This window comes from Pavona decussata, unplaced genomic scaffold, assembly GCF_977016875.1.
Source record: "Pavona decussata unplaced genomic scaffold, jaPavDecu1.1 SCAFFOLD_45, whole genome shotgun sequence".
NCBI lineage: Eukaryota > Metazoa > Cnidaria > Anthozoa > Scleractinia > Agariciidae > Pavona > Pavona decussata.
This window is the reverse complement of record NW_028145467.1, coordinates 1,961,803-1,978,457: the sequence shown is the minus strand read 5'-3', so window position 1 is coordinate 1,978,457 and position 16,655 is coordinate 1,961,803. Positions and strand designations below refer to the sequence as shown.

Genomic DNA, 16,655 nt, shown 5'->3' with positions numbered 1-16,655 from the left:
GGAAGGTCTTAGGTTCGACTCCTGATAGGTGCACTCGGATTTTTTTTTTTTTTTTTTTTGAGTATGCCTGTGTCACTTACTAAACAATATATCATTCCTACTTTAGCACTTGTTCTGACATCATAACGGTTACCATGGCGACAAAAATCTCAGAATTTCAGTTTTTGCAAACAATTAAAAAAAAGAAGTCGTTCCACAGTCATTATTATTGCTTTATAAAGGCATTCAATTCAACCTACAGAAAATTCTACGGGATAACTTTCTCGCAAACGTTTCTTTTTGAAGTGGCATACTAAATGTTGCATGCATACATAAAATCAAGATGGGTCACCGGGAGAAATTTCGCCGGAGATAAAGCAATTGTTTGCTGCAGTTTTTTTTTTTTTTTTTGCGCGATTTTACGCTGAATTTTAACTTTGCGCGCTCGAATTTGATAGAAATTTTGATTCATTCAGCTGACGCGTGAACCTTAGCCAAGGCGTGGGTGGATTACGCACCCGAACGCAACATCGTTTAATATATAATCCTTCATCGTAATCTCAACATATATTCTAGATTTGTTGTTTATAAGTCGATGAAATAACACTTCGTAAAGGCTCGCAAAATAAAGGTGGTTTAGCCTTTGTAAACACCAACACCCAACTTGCCTACCCAACTAAAGGTTTTGTACCTTCGATAGAAGCTTAATTCTAAGCCTGTTTCCCCAGGCCAAATAATTATGCTTCCGACGTGAAGGTGGCTCGTTTCGGTTGTCAGTGTGGCTGTATGTAAACGCGTTTTCTTCTTCTCTAATATCGATCGAGTAGAAGCAATCTTCAAACTGATGCATAACAAAATGGCCTTGCCTGAGCCTTAATTGTCATATTAAAGATGCCTTACAAAAATTTGTTGCCCCATTATAGGAATACTTTCTGCAAACCCAACTCAAAATCTTGGCGTGAATGTAATTTCGTTTCAATATCAAGAACACTTATCCATTATTGCATTACGTTTTTGTTCTTGGCCGATACATGATTGACCCTTGTTAAGAACGATAGCAATGGGTTGTATCATAAAGCAGATATCCTCAAAAATTTGGAGAATTACAATTGTGTGCCGGAAAAGGCGTAAACGGTGGTATGTATATCCTCTCGCGAAACTCTCCAGTTCCCTATTTTTAAACAAGTATGTTTTATTATAGATCGCAACAAGTTACAATATTCAATATGTGTGATATTTCAAGCTGCACAAAGCATTTAAATTGGCTGCTTAGTCAAGGAAAAACTGTCATATATTTTTGGTAAGCTGGTGAACACAGCAAACCAGAAATTATGTTGAAGGCAGGGCTGATTTCATTTGCTCTGTGTTCCGCTCTGTTCTTTGCTGTCTCCAACTGTGCTACTATCTCAAAAGAAACACAAGCGGGACTGAGAGATGTTAAGGCTGACAACTTTGAAAAAAATGGAGTGATTGTACTTGATAATGATATAGACGAAAGAGAAGGTATGTGATTGACGATTGTAAGATTGTATTTGTCTACGGATCGATGCAAAAATAGTAGATATCTGCCTTCAGGACCCCTTTAATTTGTCGCAGTCCACCATGGAGCCCATTTTTCAAATCAGGATTAACGCAATTAAAGAATAAGTTTCGACTATAACTTTATTCAACTTATTTTCTAAACGAAGTGGATCCGTGTCAGTTATTGGTTTCCTCTCCATTACGAGGCTTGTTTGGGTGCAGATTAGCGCGTAAGGGATCAGAGGGTCGGTGTTTTTTTTTTATTTTTTTATGTTAGATTTCTCTCCGCATTCTCATGTTGTTTCCTTAGACACGAAACGTACCCTTCAGTCTTTTTCTCTATCCATATCTATAATTGAGTACCGACGCAAAAATTCTAGGGTTAGGCTTTCAGTAAGAGGAGGGTAGAAATACTGCTAGTCTTTGTTTGAAAGAACTAGCCGAGGTAATGAAGCTCCGGCTGCGTGGGCCACAAGACGTCTCTTTCAGTAGATAGTTTATACTAAGATTTCTGAGTAAAAAGCTCTTATCCCCCCTAGAGGGTTAACGCTTGTTTCCATATCGCAAACTGAACTTATCGTTAGAGAACTAATGTACACGGGAACAGAACCCTCAGCTAGGCAGGGAACATTATTTTTGGGTTTAGCGTCGATCTACAGTATTTAAGGTCTCCGAATACGTCTGGGTTTCGTTTATTGTGATGGGTAATTCTATATATCCTAAGATCTAGTCCCCCTTTGTTTAGTGGCTATGACTAGAAGAACTGAATGAAGCAAACGGCCCGGGTGGGTGGCTTACATTTTTTCGTTTTTTTCCTCGTAGATTTGAAGTAAGTTTCACTGCATGTATTTTTAGAGGCATAGCTGAGTAACGAGGAAAAATTTGGAGGGTTAGGGTTTCACTCTGCAGAGAGTACTGAGAATTTGTCCTAATCTTTTGAATCTGAAGTCGATGAACTGTGCAAGTTATGATCCGACCGCTGAGGCTTCAGAGTTGGACAACTGGAGGGTTGTTGTTCATTGTTGTTGTTTATGTTTTGTTTCGGTATTGGTCACTCAAACACGTGTTTTTCTTTTTTTTCGTTTTTTTTTTTTTTTTTATGTCAAGAGAAGTTATGTTACTAAGATTTTTCAGCGGCAGTGGAGGGCTCTTTGTAACTCGTGCCTATAACATTACAATATGACATGTCTCCAGAGGAAAATGGCAAATTTTTCCCTTTGTTCTTTTTTTCTAACTTAAACCGCTAACGAGGGCTATCAGGTGACCGTTACGTAATGTTTTCTGCTTTACAATTAGATTATGAGCTTAGAAATTCTATCGCATACTACTTATTTAGGGGGAATTCCCAATCAATTAAAACTCATAGAAATTGGGAATGAATAATCTAATTGTTTCAGAATAAATATACTAGTCGCTCAAAACTAAACAACAAGACAGGCTCAAGCTTTCATTGAATATTTGTATAATAACCGCACACTTTTAGGCTACTCACTCTACTCACTATCTACAACAGTTAACAGATAGATTCCAAGTTGCCGTGCGTCTGTTCAGTTATAGATCACGGATGACGTTATAATGTGATAAGAACATCTGTGACACTTTTTTTTTTTTTTGTTCTTACCACATTTTGACGTCATCTGTGATCTATTACTGAACAGACGTACGGCAAAATGGAATTCATTTGTTTAATAACATAGAATAGATAGTGAATAGCGTAGTCAATAAGAGAACAGCATTCGTCATAGAACGCTATAGCTAGTCTAAAATATCGCAGCATCTTCGAAACATCTATTATTTTCCATCAATGCGTCGAGAGCTTTTCTTTTTTCGTTCGTAAAGTTGCTGACAAATTGGAAACCTTCTATTCGTTTCACCTAAATTTTCCCCTTAATTCATCAATCTATTGAATCGAACTATGTTCTTGTTAAAGCAAACTCTGTGCCCATTCGAGGCGAGGAACTTGTAGGTGACGAAGACGACAACAACGACTATGAACCCGAAGATGAAGATGATGGGCCCGAAAACGAAGAATTGGAAGCCGAAGACGAAGATGAAGACGAAAACGAAGATGGCATCGAAGATGAGCCCGAGATCGAAGAAGACACCGAAGACGAAGATGAAGTCGAAGCAGTAGATGAGGATGAGGAAGACGCCGAAGACAAAGACGAAGGCGACGCCGAGGAAGAAGACGAAGACGAACCCGGCGCGGAGATCGCGAAATTGGAAGATGAAACCTCACAGCTTGAAGGTACGTGTTGATAAACATCAACTATTAATAAACTTGCTTTCCATTTACTACCCAAAAAATCAATATGGTATAAAACTTGAACTTTGCGTCAATTGTTTAAGGTAGTTAAAGACTGATTTTAGGTCAAAAATAAAACGCACCAAAATAATAGCGGGAAGGCTAGACAAAAACTGAACAGAAACACTAAAATCTAAGACTTTTCTTTAGTTTAAAGCTGATTACAATGAGCGCTATTTTCTAAAATTAATAACAACAGTGAAATCCGATGCGCCAGTTTCTTGTGCTGATAGAAGCGTTGCACTTATTCCCATCACTTAGAGTAGTCTTACGTCACCAGTTTCATCGAAATTAAAAACAAAAATTGAATTGAAATTTGAAACTTTTGCAAGTGACTGGTTTAAATTCGTGGCCGCTTTTTTTTTTTTGTTTGTTTGTTTGTTTGTTTTGTTTTTTTGCTTTGAAAATCTTCCACAAGGCGTTCTGGATAGGTTTCTTGCGACTCGCTGACAAGCATTGTACGAGGTTTACTTAAATATCAGAGAAATTCTCGCTTAGCCACGCATAAAGCTTTGTTTACCATGCCAATATGTTTAACCTTGAATAGCGTGAGGAAAATATCGTAAATTTTTGACGTATAAATGTTTGAGCAGGAACAATTTGAAAAGTCGTTTCCTAATTAAGAATTTAATATGGCGCCCACAAAAGAAAAATTGCTTAGATATTTGACAGTTAACTACCTGCAATTTAAGGTCGGCGAAAGACTGTGGTGAAAGACTACTGTGTTTATTTCATAAATTTACGACCCAATTATTAAAGACCGGGTTCCTCTCAAGCTATAAGTTAGCGAATACAGCCAGTTGAAAGTAACATTAATTGTGTTGATTTAGAATTTACTCGTCCACTTACCGTCATGTAGCCAAGCTGCATGCTGGCCACAATATGAGCACTTAAGGTTACCGTATACCTTTAGAGGTGTCTCGCATCCAAGCGATGTAGCACGTCCTGTTTAAACTGTAGATACCTATATCCCTACAACATTAAGCTAAAAAGAATTCTGAAATACATTGAATTGTCGAATTTTTAGCTCTGTTTCCTCGAATAAGTTTTTTTTTTTCACTTAAAGGAGACACAAGCTAAATCTCGAATGGAATTTGTTCGTTTGCCTTCAAATTTGGACAGTAGGTAGTTTAACACAGACACAACAAAAACCTATCTGCGAATTTTTCTCTTCACATTTTTTTTTTTTGAAAGCGATTTTTGCACGATCATTCCACATTTTTTTAATCTTATTTCGAAAATGTTCTGTAACTTCTCACTGCAATTGAATATGGCAAAAAACAAACACGTTTTTTTAACGCCTTGGATCTGGAGACTGAAAAGCAAATTAAATTAGCTATGAACAAAATTCGCTTTGACTTGTAGCTTTCAAAAGGTTATTCGGACGCTCGCATTTAGAGGTGGTGAAAAATTCGAAAATTCATTTTAATTCAAAATTCTTGGTATAGTTTGATAGTCAGCTGTATAAACTTTCATCTCAGTTCAAACCGGACGCACTACATCGCTTGGACGCGAGACACCTCTAAAGGTATACGGTAACTTTAAACAAGGGAGAGGAGCTAGTGATAGAAGCAAAAATATTTTAATCAATAACCAGTTTCATATAATTTTTGACGATATTTGTCAGAGAATATGACAGTAAAATGAGCCTTGTGCACAAGCACAGGATCAAGACATGAATCGGCACGCAAATACATGTAACAGCATTGCAAATGAAATGACAAAGCTTATTTTTATATAACAGAACGAAAAGATTTGTTGAAGAGTGAAGATCCTCACAGAGGAAGCGGTCGCATAACACGTAGAACAAGACGCAGACCATCCCGGAGACGTCGCAGACGACGAAGACCTTCCAGAAGGCGCAGACGAGGTGGCAGAAGACCTAGCAGGAGACGACGACGAAGGAGGCCATCAAGAGGACGACGACGATCTCGAAGACGACGGAGACGACAAAGGAGACGCAGAATTGGACAAAGGCGCAGAGGACGGGGACGGAGGCGTCGAATCAGAGTTGGACGCGGCTAACTATGGAAAATGGTCCTACCAATGCACCCGAATTAACGACTTATCAGGCTAAGATTAAAACAGGACTGTTTTTTTGGACGTTTTAAGGAGCAATAAAAACGCTTAAATAGTTTGTAAAAGGCAAAGTAACATTAAGGAATAATATTTGGCAATAAAATGTTAGAAGCTTATATTTTATTTTTATTTCTTATTTTTTTTTGTCTAGGAGTGTTTTCACTCGCATCTCAACTGAACGTTTAAGGTGCCGGACTTGAAATCTACTCAGGCTAAAGTAGCGCTCTGGTTGCCGCTTGAGTTGTTTCCCGGTAGTCTCTCCTCCTGCCGGCCATGTTTGTAAACATTCAGCTCATCTGCTTCTTTCCAGTTGGAATTTTTGATATGTGTTACTACTCGGCTCTCCCAGTAATTTATGTTGACTGACCTAAGTTGAATTGAGACAGAAACGTCTACATAAACTAGCAGTTTGTATTCCTAAAGCGAAGTATTACAAGTTTTCATCATTTTATCTTAAGTTGGGTTTTCACTGAGCCGGCGAAATTAAAAAGCTGGAAAGAACATGATGAAAAAAGTGCATAGTACACGCACAGAAAAAAAAAAAAAACGAAAAGACAATCGTTTTAAATTCCATGAAATATTATCACTATCGGCAGCGGTGCCACCCCAACATACATGCATGTAGGCGGTAAATCAGCATGAGGCACTTACCTCGTCTCAATTTTATTTCGAAATTAAACAAATATATATTGGCCGTGTTTTCAAGACACCGGATGTCTCGCTTAAAATTCCTGAGGGCGCTATGTTTACAGACTTTGTTAAGAGACTTAAAATTGATGGGTGTTTTCACGAGTACGATTATATTTCACTCTTGAAGTTTGAAGAGAGTAGGCGCGCGACATTTAAAATTCAGGTTGAGGAAGCCACAGTTGCTAATTTTGTCGTGCTGGAATAATATACGGTCTTAAATGTGTAACATCGGCAACATGGTCACCATAATCACTCACTTGAGATCATGGCACGGAAAAATTCTTCATCTTGTTTAGGGGGAGTCATAAAAACAGAATGAATGTTCTGTTTTCGCTTTGACAGTCTAAATTTGTCCAGCCCTTCCAAAAATCTCGACAACATTTGTCTCTGCCAAATTTTCAAATTGTCAAGCGTGGGCGCACTGAGACACAGCACAATATTTGTCAACCAGTAGTGTCAATCACACGGAACTAAACACCATCGTTTGCGCGCTGTTTGCGGGAGAGGTTACATGAGATCAGGAGTCATGAGCTTATGGTGATCATTAACCGCTTTGATTGAATATATTGCCTGGGCATATTATTGCTTGTATTCGAGTTTTTTTTCTTCCTTGAATCTGTTCAACTCCAGCAGAGGCAGTTGCTCCTTTTACTATACCAGTGGAGGCTTCACCTTGTTCGACAAGTACCACAACAGATTTGTCCTTAGAAGGCGGCCAAGGCCTAATCCTTACTATTGGAATCTACCTAGGCTTTGCAATTCTTGGTTTGAAATTAATTTTTGTGGGCGTAATATCCCCAAAGAATTCTTTTAGCAATAATAATAGAAATGACAGGCCTGCACGACTCATTGCGTTATGTTGTGTACATTTTTATTGACGCTGTCTTATATTTTTGCAATTTTTTATATTTTCTGAAATACTCCGACTAAAAATAGAGATCAAATTTTCTTGATTGACATTTTCCTTCAAATCTGTCAGATTTCACGCCTAACAATAATTTGTCTTGCTCCGAGGCAGGACGACGGCGTCTTTGAAGTTTGGTAAGCTTTAACAAAATTTGGTAGATCTAAAAATCACCGGGCACACTTCACAGATTTTTTCGCAAAATAAACAAAAATTTGCCCAGTGCGTTTGGGCCCCTTTAACCTTAAGTGATTTGGAAAAGCAACTGTTCTCACGAGATTTCTGTTTGTCACTCGCTAAGCGACTTGAAAAATTGCTCGATAAAACACGGCCATTGAAAACAGTTGTTTTTTTAACTCGCTTAAAGTTAAAGTGCCCGGATGCACTGGGCAAATTTTTGTTTGTTTTGAGAAAAAATCTGTCAGTGCGCCCAGTGATTTTTAGATTTTTAGACAAATTTTTGTTTGGTGTGAAATCTGACAGATTTGAAGGAAAACGTCAATCAAGAAAATTTGATCTCTATTTTTAGTCGAAGCATTTCAGAAAATGTAAAAAATTGCAAAAATATAAGACTGCGTTAATGAAAATGTGCACAACATAACGCAATGAGTCATGCAGGCCTCTCATTTCTATTATTATTTCTAAAAGAATTCTTCGGGAATATTACGCCCACAAAAATTAATTTTAAAGTGCTACTATGACGAAATTCGCGTCTTTCAAATCTAAGCCATTTGAAAACATAAACAAGTAGTCTGTACGAGAAGAAGAATGCTGTTTACTATTTTCAAATATCTCTTTTTGTTCCAGAGATATTCCAGTTTTTAAAATATGCAAATTAGCCAAGTGATGACGTCATAATATCAACCAAATTTTAATCAAATATTATGAAAAAAGATATCTCAGCCAATGTGTATCAGAAATGCTTGATTCTTTGCAGTGACATTGTTCTAGGTGCGCTCCACAATATGAGCTTATCAATTTTGTTACCATGGCAACATACTGGGTTCCAGTCCTCCCTGATACTTAAGGCTTAACTGGCCGCAGTTGGCGTTCTGTTTTGATATTTGCCAATGGGGCCCTATCTGCATAATCCAACAAGCGTATAAATATGTTAGGTCGAGTTCGTGGCCTTGTTAAATGTTTTTCAAGCTGAAAATCACTAAAATATTGAAATCAGGTTGGAGGAGACTGGAAAAGAGTTAGTTGCCAAGGGAACCGAATTTTTTATAGCTGTAGGTGTATTGCCTTTAGAACTATTAGCCTACCAGGTTTCAATGGTCTCTGATGTAAATTGACTGAGATAGCTCTATTTATATGCTTGATGTTATATTGAGTTGATACTATGACGTCATCAGTCCTCTTATTTACATATTTTACACATTTTTCAAAGTTAAATATCTCCGGAACCAATGCAGATATTTAGAAACGGTAAACGGCGTTTTTAATCTTTCCTAGAATTCTATGTGATAAAACTTAAAATTCAAGAGGTAAAAATTTGATCACAGTAGCACTTTAAGCCAAGAATTGTTCCAATAATAAGGATGAGGCCTTCGCCGCCTTCTAAGGACAAATCTGTTGTGGTACTCGTCGAACAAGGTGAAGCCTCCACTGGTATAGTAGAAGTAGCAACTGCCTCTGCTGGAGTTGAACGAATTCAAGGAAGAAAAAAAACTCGAATACAAGCAATAATATGCCCAGGCAATATATTCAATCAAAGCGGTTAATGATCACCATAAGTTCATGACACCTGAGATCTCATGTAACCTCTTCCGCAAACAGCGCGCAAACGATGGTGTTTACTTCCGTGTGATTGACACTTCTGGTTGACAAATATTTTGCTGTGTCTCAGTGCGCCCACGCTTGAAAAATTGAAAATTTGGCAGAGACAAATTTTGTCGAGATTTTTGGAAGGGCCAAACAAATTTTGTCAGTCCAGTGCGTCCGGACCCTTAAGCGGGTCGGCAAAGTTCAATGCAATTGTCATTAAATTTAAGCCACAAAACCTTTTCCACCAATAAGAAGGAACTTGCGGTCATTTATCTGATAAGGCTGTCAAAGCAAAAACAGAACATGCGCTCTATTTTCATGACTCCCCCGAAACAAGATGAGCAATTTTTCCGTGCCATGATTTCAAGCGAGTGATTATGATGACCATGTTGCCGATGTTACACATTTAAGACCGTATATTATTCCAGCACGGCAAAATTAGAAATGTGGCTTCCTCAACCTGAATTTTGAATTTCGCGCGCCTGCTCTCCTCAAATTTCAAGAGTGAAATAAAATCGTACTCGTGAAAACACCCATCAATTTTAAGTCGCTTAACAAAGTCTGTAAACATGGCGCCCTCAGGAATTTTAAGCAAGACATCCGGCGTCGGAAAAACACGGCCAATATATATTTGTTTAATTTCGAAATAAAATTGAGACGAGGTAAGAGCCTCATGCTGATTAAAATTACGGCCTAAATGCATGTATGTTGGGGTGGCACCGCTGCGGATAGTGGAGTCATCGACCTTAGGACAGAGATAATATTACATGGAATTTATAACGGTTGCGTCTTTTCGTTTGTTTTATTTTTTTTTTTTATTTTCTGTGCGTGTACTATGCACTTTTTTCATCATGTTCTTTCCAGCTTTTTAAATTCGCCGGCTGAAAACACAAACTTAAGATAAAATGATGAAAGCCTGTAATACTTCACTTCAGGAATACAAACTGCTAGTTTATGTAGACGTTTCTGTCTCAATTCAACTTAGGTCAGTCAACATAAATTACTGGGGGAGCCGAGTAGTAAGACATGATAAACCAAAACATGGAAAGTGAACATAACATATCAAAAATTCCAACTGGAAGGAAGCAGATGAGCTGAATGTTTACAAACATGGCTGACAGGAGCAGAGACTACCGGGAAACAACTCAGGCGGAAACCAGAGCGCTACTTTAGCCTGAGTAGATTTCACGTCTGGCACCTTAAATGCTCAGATCAGATGCGAGTGAGAACACTCCTAGACATAAAAAAAAAGACATAAAAATAAAGTATAAGCTTCTAACATTTTATTGCCAAATGTTATTCCTAAATGTTACTTTGCCTTTTACAAACTATTTAAGCGTTTTTATTCCTTCTTTAAAACGTCCAAAAAACAGTCCTTTTTAAATCTTAACCTGATAAGTCGTCAATTCGGGTGCATTGGAACGATCATTTGCCATAGTTAGCCGCGTCCAACTCTGATTCGACGTCTCCGTCCCCGTCCTCTGCGCCTTCGTCCAATTCTGCGTCTCCTTTGTCGCCTCCGTCGTCTTCGAGATCGTCGTCGTCCTCTTGATGGCCTCCTTCGTCGTCGTCTCCTGCTAGGTCTCCTGCCACCTCGTCTGCGCCTTCTGGAAGGTCTTCGTCGTCTGCGACGTCTCCGGGATGGTCTGCGTCTTGTTCTACGTGTTATGCGACCGCTTCCTCTGTGAGGATCTTCACTCTTCAACAAATCTTTTCGTTCTGTTATATAAAGATAAGCGTTGTCATTTCATTTGCAGTGCTATTGCATGTTTTGCGTGCCGATTCATATCTTGATCCTGTGCTTAGGCACAAAGCTCATTTTATGCACTTGTCAGTGGAAAGCCCCACACCCCCATACCCGGGGAATGCGGGGCATTAGCGCGGGGTTTTAGCGGTTTTTAGTGGTCATCTTTGCCCCAGTGTGCGGGGTGTTCGACAACATTAGACACAAATAACAGTGACCACGGACTGTAAGCGGGGCTTTGGCGGGGGTTTCGCTTTTGAATAGGCCCGACTGTGAAGACAGCAACAGATAAGCATTTGTAGAATATGAAATGAAAATTTGGCTTATAAGTTCAGTTAAAATGTCCTAAAAGTGATATCTCCAAACTGTTCAATTTATTCTCATACGAAAGGACATTCAAACACATTGCAAATGATGTGTCTGAAATATACACATTGGGCACTTCTACATGTAATCATGCATTTTTTCAAACACAGTAGTGTGTAAACTACCATTATTTGGGATTATTCAACCGCCATCTGGCTTACTCTAGATGTAGTTGTATGTCAAATGCATGTTGGGACTTGTTATGTCAAAGAATCTAGTATTTACTTTAGTTCGTGTTCGGGTATAGCTAAGCCCTTTAATTGATATTACTGTCTTAGGAGTGGTTTTTGCCAATTTTAAAGGAAGTTATTGCCAAATTTACAATTTCGGGTGTATCTTTAACTTGTTTTGTGTTGATGCGTTGCTTGAATCACCATGTTCCAGTTTAGTCATTTACACGTCCAGAGAAACGTTCACAGAACTATGTCTTACCAAGACGAGTAGAGGAAGCCATTATTGTTTCATCTATTTTATGAAGACATTGAAAAAGTTTTTGTAAGAGTTAAATTTGAGGAACAATTCTTGAAATAAATTAATTTTGGTCAACGTTGTGTATTTGGGATTTTTCAAGTATTGACCCGGGGGCGGAGTACAAAAATGAAGTTTTGACATAAGAAATTGCCCTGCATAGCGGGGAATTTGCTTCATTTAGTTGAAACGCCTGGTCTAATGCCCCGCTATTCCCCGGGTATGGGGGTGCGGGGCTTTCCACTGACTAGTGCATTACTGTCATATTCTCTGACAAATATCGTCAAAAATAATATGAAACTGGTTATTGATTAAAAAATTTTTGCTTTTATCACTAGCTCCTCTCCCTTGTTTAAAGTTACCGTTCAGCTATAGAGGTGTCTCGCGTCCAAGCGATGAAGTGCGTCCGGTTTAAACTAAAATGAAAGCTTATAGAGCTGACTATCAAACTATACCAAGAATTTGGAAATAAAATGAATTTTCGAATTTTTCACCACCTTTAAATTCGAGCGTCCGAATCACGTTTTGAAAGCTACAGGTCAAAGCGAATTTTGTTCATCCCTAATTTAATTTGCTTTTCAGTCTCCAGACCCAAGGCTAAAAAAACGTGTCTGCTTTTTGCCATATTCAATTGCAGTGAGAAGTTACAGAACATTTTCGAAATAGGATTAAAAGATGTGGAGTAATCGTGTAAAAATCGCTCTCGAAGAAAAACTATTTTGAAAGAAAAATTTCGCACATAGGTTTTTGTTGTGTCTATGTTAAACTAGCTACTGTCCAAATTTGAAGGCAAACGAACAAATTCCATTGGAGTTTTAGCTCGTGTCCCCTTCAAGTGAAAAAAAAAAACTGATTCGAGCAGACAGAGCTAAAAATTCGACAATTCAATTTATTTGAGAATTCTTGGTATAGTTTAACAGCCAGTTCTAAAAGCTTTATTTGTTGTAGGGGTTTAGGTATCTACAGTTTAAACCGGACGTGCTACATTGCTTGGATGCGAGATACCTCTAAACGTATACGGTAACCTTAAGTGCTTATATTGTGGCCGGCATGCAGTTTGGCTACATAACGGTAAGTGGACGAGTAAATTCTAAATCAACACAATTAATGTTACTTTCAACTGGCTGTATTCACTAACCTATAGCTAGAGAGGAACCCGGTCTTTAATAATTTGGTGTAAATTTATGAAATAAACACAGTAGTCTTTCACAACAGTCTTTCGCCGTCCTTAAATTGCAGGTAGTTAACTGGCAAATATCTTAGCAATTTTTCTTTTGTGGGCGCCATATTAAATTCTTAATTAGGAAACGACTTTTCAAATTGCTCCTGCTCAAACATTTCTACGTCAAAAATTTACGATATTTTCCTCACACTATTCAAGGTCAAACATATTGGCATCGTTAACAAAGCTTTATGCGTGGCTAAACGAGAATTTTTCCGATATGTAAGTAAACCTCGTACAATGCTTGTAAGCGAGTCGCAAAAAACTTATCCAGAATACCTTCTGGGAGATTTTCAAAGCAAAAAAGCAAAAATGAAAACAAAAACAAAAGAAAAAATAAGAAAAAAAAAACGGTCAACAATTTAAAACAATCACTTGCGAAAGTTAACGAATTTCAATCCAATCTTTTTTTTAATTTCGATGAAACCGGTGACGTAAGACCACTCAAAGGGATGTGAATAACTGCAACGTGTTCTGTCAGCACAAGAAACTGGCGCATTGGATTTCACTGTTGTTATTAATTTTAGAAAAAACAGCGCTTATTGCAAATAACTTTGAACTAAAGAAAAGTCTTAGTTTTTAGTGTTTCTGTTCAGTTTTAGTCTAGCCTTCCCGCTATTGGTTTTCGTGCGTTTTATTTTTGACTTAAAATTAGTCTTAAACTACTTTAAACAATTGACGCAAAGTTAAAGGTTAATACCATATTGATTTTTTGGTTAGTAAATGGAAAGCAAGTTTATTAATACTTATTTTTAGCCACACAAACCTTCAAGCTCTGAGGTTTCATCTTCCAATTTCGCGATCTCCGCGCCGGGTTCGTCTTCGTCTTCTTCCTCGGCGTCGCCTTCGTCTTCGTCTTCGGCGTCTGCCTCATCCTCATCTATTCCTTCGACTTCATCTTCGTCTTCGGTGTCTTCTTCGATCTCAGACTCATCTTCGATGCTATCTTCGTTTTCGTCTTCATCTTCGTCTTCGGCGTCCAATTCTTCGTTTTCGGGTCCATCATCTTCATCTTCGGCTTCATTGCTGTCGTTGTCGTCTTCGTCACTTACAAGTTCCTCGCCCTCAATGCTCTCTCGAATGGGCACAGAGTTTGCTTTAACAAGAACATAGTTCGATTCAATAGATTGATGAATTAAGGGGAAAGTTTAGGTTAAACGGATAGAAGGTTTGCAATTTGTCAGCGATTTTAGGAACGAAAAAAGAACAGCTCTCAAGATATTGATGGAAAATAATAGATGTTTCGAAGATGCTGCGATATTTTAGACTAGCTATAGCGTTCTATCACGAATGCTGTTCTCTTATTGACTACGCTACTCACTATCTATTCTATCCTATTTAACAAATGAATTTCATGTTGCCGTGCGTATGTTCAGTAATAGATCACAAATGACGTCAAAATGTGGTAAGAACAACAAAAAAAAAGTGTCACTGATGTTCTTACCACATTTTGACGCCATCCGTGATCTATTACTGAACAGACGCACGGCGACAGGGAATCTATTTGTTAACTGTTGTAGATAGTGAGTAGAGTGAGAAGCCTAAAAGTGTGCGGTTATTATATAAATATTTAATAAAAGGGTGAGCCTGTGTTGTTGTTAAGTTTTGAACGACTAGTATATTTATGCTGAAACAATTAGATTATTAATATCCAATTTCTATGCGTTTTAATTGATTGGGGGCTCCCCCTAAATAACTATCATGCGATAGAATGTTTGAGCTCATAATCTAATTGTTAAGCAGAAGACATTGCGTAACAGTCACCTGATAGCCCTCGTTAGCGGTTTAAGTTAAAAATAAAGAACAAAAAGAAAAATAATTGCCAAATTCCTCTGTAGACATGTCATATTTTAATGTTATAGACACGAGTTACAAAGAGTCCTCCACTGCCGTAGAAAAATCTTAGTAAAATAACTTCTCTCGACAAAAAAAACATGTGTTTGAGTGACCAATGCCGAAACGAAACATAAACAACAACACTGAACAACAACCGTCCAGTTGTTCAAGTCTGAAACTTCTGCGGTCAGATCATAACTTGCACAGTTTATTGACTTAAGATACAAAAGATTAGGGCAAATTCTCAGTACTCTCTGCTGAGTGAAACCCTAACCCTCCGAATTTTTCGTCGCTACTCAGTTATGCATCTGAAAATACATGCAGTGAAACTTATTTCAAATCTACGAGGAAAAAAACGAAAAAATGTAAGCCACCCACCCGGGCTCTTTGCCAACTAACCACTAAACCAACGAGGATTAGATCTGAGGATATATAGAATTACCCATTACAATAAACGAAAGCCAAATGTATTCGGAGACTCTAAATACTTTAGATCGTTGCTAAGCCCAAAAATAATGTTCCTTGTCTAGCTTGGGGTTCTGTTCCCTTTTACATAAGTACTCTCACGATAAGTTCAGTTTGACATATGGAAACAAAAGTTAACCTTCTAGGGGGGGATAAGAGCCTTTTACTTAGAAATCTTAGTATAAACTATCTACTGAAAGACACTTCCTGTGGCCCACGCAGCCGGAGCTTCATTACCTCGGCTAGTTCTTTAAATCACGACGACTCGCAGTATTTCTACCCTCCTCTTACTGAAAGCCTAACCCTAGAATTTTTCCGTCGGTACTCAATTATAGATATGGATAGAGAAAAGGACTGAAGGGTAAGTTTCGTGTCTAAGGAAACAGCATGAGAATGCGGAGACAAATCTAACATAAAAAAAAAAACACACACACACAAACCCTCCGATCCCTGACGCGCTTATCTGCGCCCAAACAAGCCTCGCAATGGAAAGGAAACCAACAACTGATACGGATCCACTTCGTTTAAAAAAATATTTTGAATAAAGTTATAGGCGAAACTTATTCTTTAATTGCGTTAATCCTGATTTGAAAAATGGGCTCCACGGTGAAGTGTGACAAATTAAAGGGGCTGAAGGCAGATATCTACTATTTTTGCATCGATCCGTAGACAAATACAACCTTACAATGGTCAATCACATACCTTCTCTTTCCTCTATATCATTATCCAGTGCAATCACTTCATTTTCTTCAAAGTTGTCAGCCTTAACATCTCTGAGTGCCGCTTGTGTTTCTTTCGAGATAGTAGCACAGTTGGAAACAGCAAAGAACAGAGCGGCACACAGAGCAAATGAAATCAGCCCTGCCTTCAACATAATTTCTGGTTTGCTGTGTTCACCAGCTCACCAAAAAAATATGACAGTTTTTTCTCGACTAAGCAGCCAATTTAAATGCTTTGTGCGGCTTGAAATATCAATTATATTGAATGTTTTCACTCGTTGCGATCTATAATAAAACATACTTGTTTAAAAATAGGGAACTGGAGAGTTTCGCGAGAGGAAATACATACCACCGTTTACGCCTTTTCCGGCACACAATTGTAATTCACCAAATTGTTGAGGATATCTGCTTTATGATCGTTCTTAACAAGGGTCAATCATGTATCGGCCATGAACAAAAACGTAATGCAATAATGGATAAGTGTTCTTGATATTGAGACGAAATTACAGTCACGCCACGCTTTTGAGTTGGGTTTGCAGAAAGTATTCCTATAATGGGGCAACAAATTTCTGTAAGGCATCTTTAATATG

General features: G+C 38.1%; 2 protein-coding genes across 2 annotated transcripts; one reads left to right on the top strand and one right to left on the bottom strand.

Moving 5' to 3' along the window:
• The first annotated feature begins 1,261 nt into the window (after positions 1–1,261).
• On the top strand, positions 1,262–6,000 carry LOC146482636 (uncharacterized). The gene is made up of 3 exons (XM_085107072.1): positions 1,262–1,482; positions 3,431–3,748; positions 5,550–6,000. Exons 1-3 carry the CDS (start codon positions 1,311–1,313, stop codon positions 5,828–5,830), a joined length of 771 nt encoding a protein of 256 aa, XP_084963198.1. The 5' UTR covers positions 1,262–1,310; the 3' UTR covers positions 5,831–6,000.
• A 4,513-nt stretch (positions 6,001–10,513) lies between these two features.
• On the bottom strand, positions 10,514–16,292 carry LOC146482635 (uncharacterized). Its single transcript, XM_085107069.1, has 3 exons — positions 16,049–16,292; positions 13,812–14,141; positions 10,514–10,964 (listed from the first exon to the last, which is right to left on the bottom strand). Exons 1-3 carry the CDS (start codon positions 16,218–16,220, stop codon positions 10,684–10,686), a joined length of 783 nt encoding a protein of 260 aa, XP_084963195.1. The 5' UTR covers positions 16,221–16,292; the 3' UTR covers positions 10,514–10,683.
• Positions 16,293–16,655: the final 363 nt, after the last annotated feature.

Bases quoted from the DNA above. Each gene is read 5' to 3' on its own strand.
- LOC146482636 (XM_085107072.1), top strand. From the start codon at position 1,311: ATGTTGAAGGCAGGGCTGATTTCATTTGCTCTGTGTTCCGCTCTGTTC. The intron at 1,483-3,430 runs GTATGTGATTGA...TTCTTGTTAAAG, and splicing joins TGATATAGACGAAAGAGAAG to CAAACTCTGTGCCCATTCGA. The intron at 3,749-5,549 runs GTACGTGTTGAT...TTTATATAACAG, and splicing joins TGAAACCTCACAGCTTGAAG to AACGAAAAGATTTGTTGAAG.
- LOC146482635 (XM_085107069.1), bottom strand. From the start codon at position 16,220: ATGTTGAAGGCAGGGCTGATTTCATTTGCTCTGTGTGCCGCTCTGTTC. The intron at 14,142-16,048 runs GTATGTGATTGA...TTCTTGTTAAAG, and splicing joins TGATATAGAGGAAAGAGAAG to CAAACTCTGTGCCCATTCGA. The intron at 10,965-13,811 runs GTTTGTGTGGCT...TTTATATAACAG, and splicing joins TGAAACCTCAGAGCTTGAAG to AACGAAAAGATTTGTTGAAG.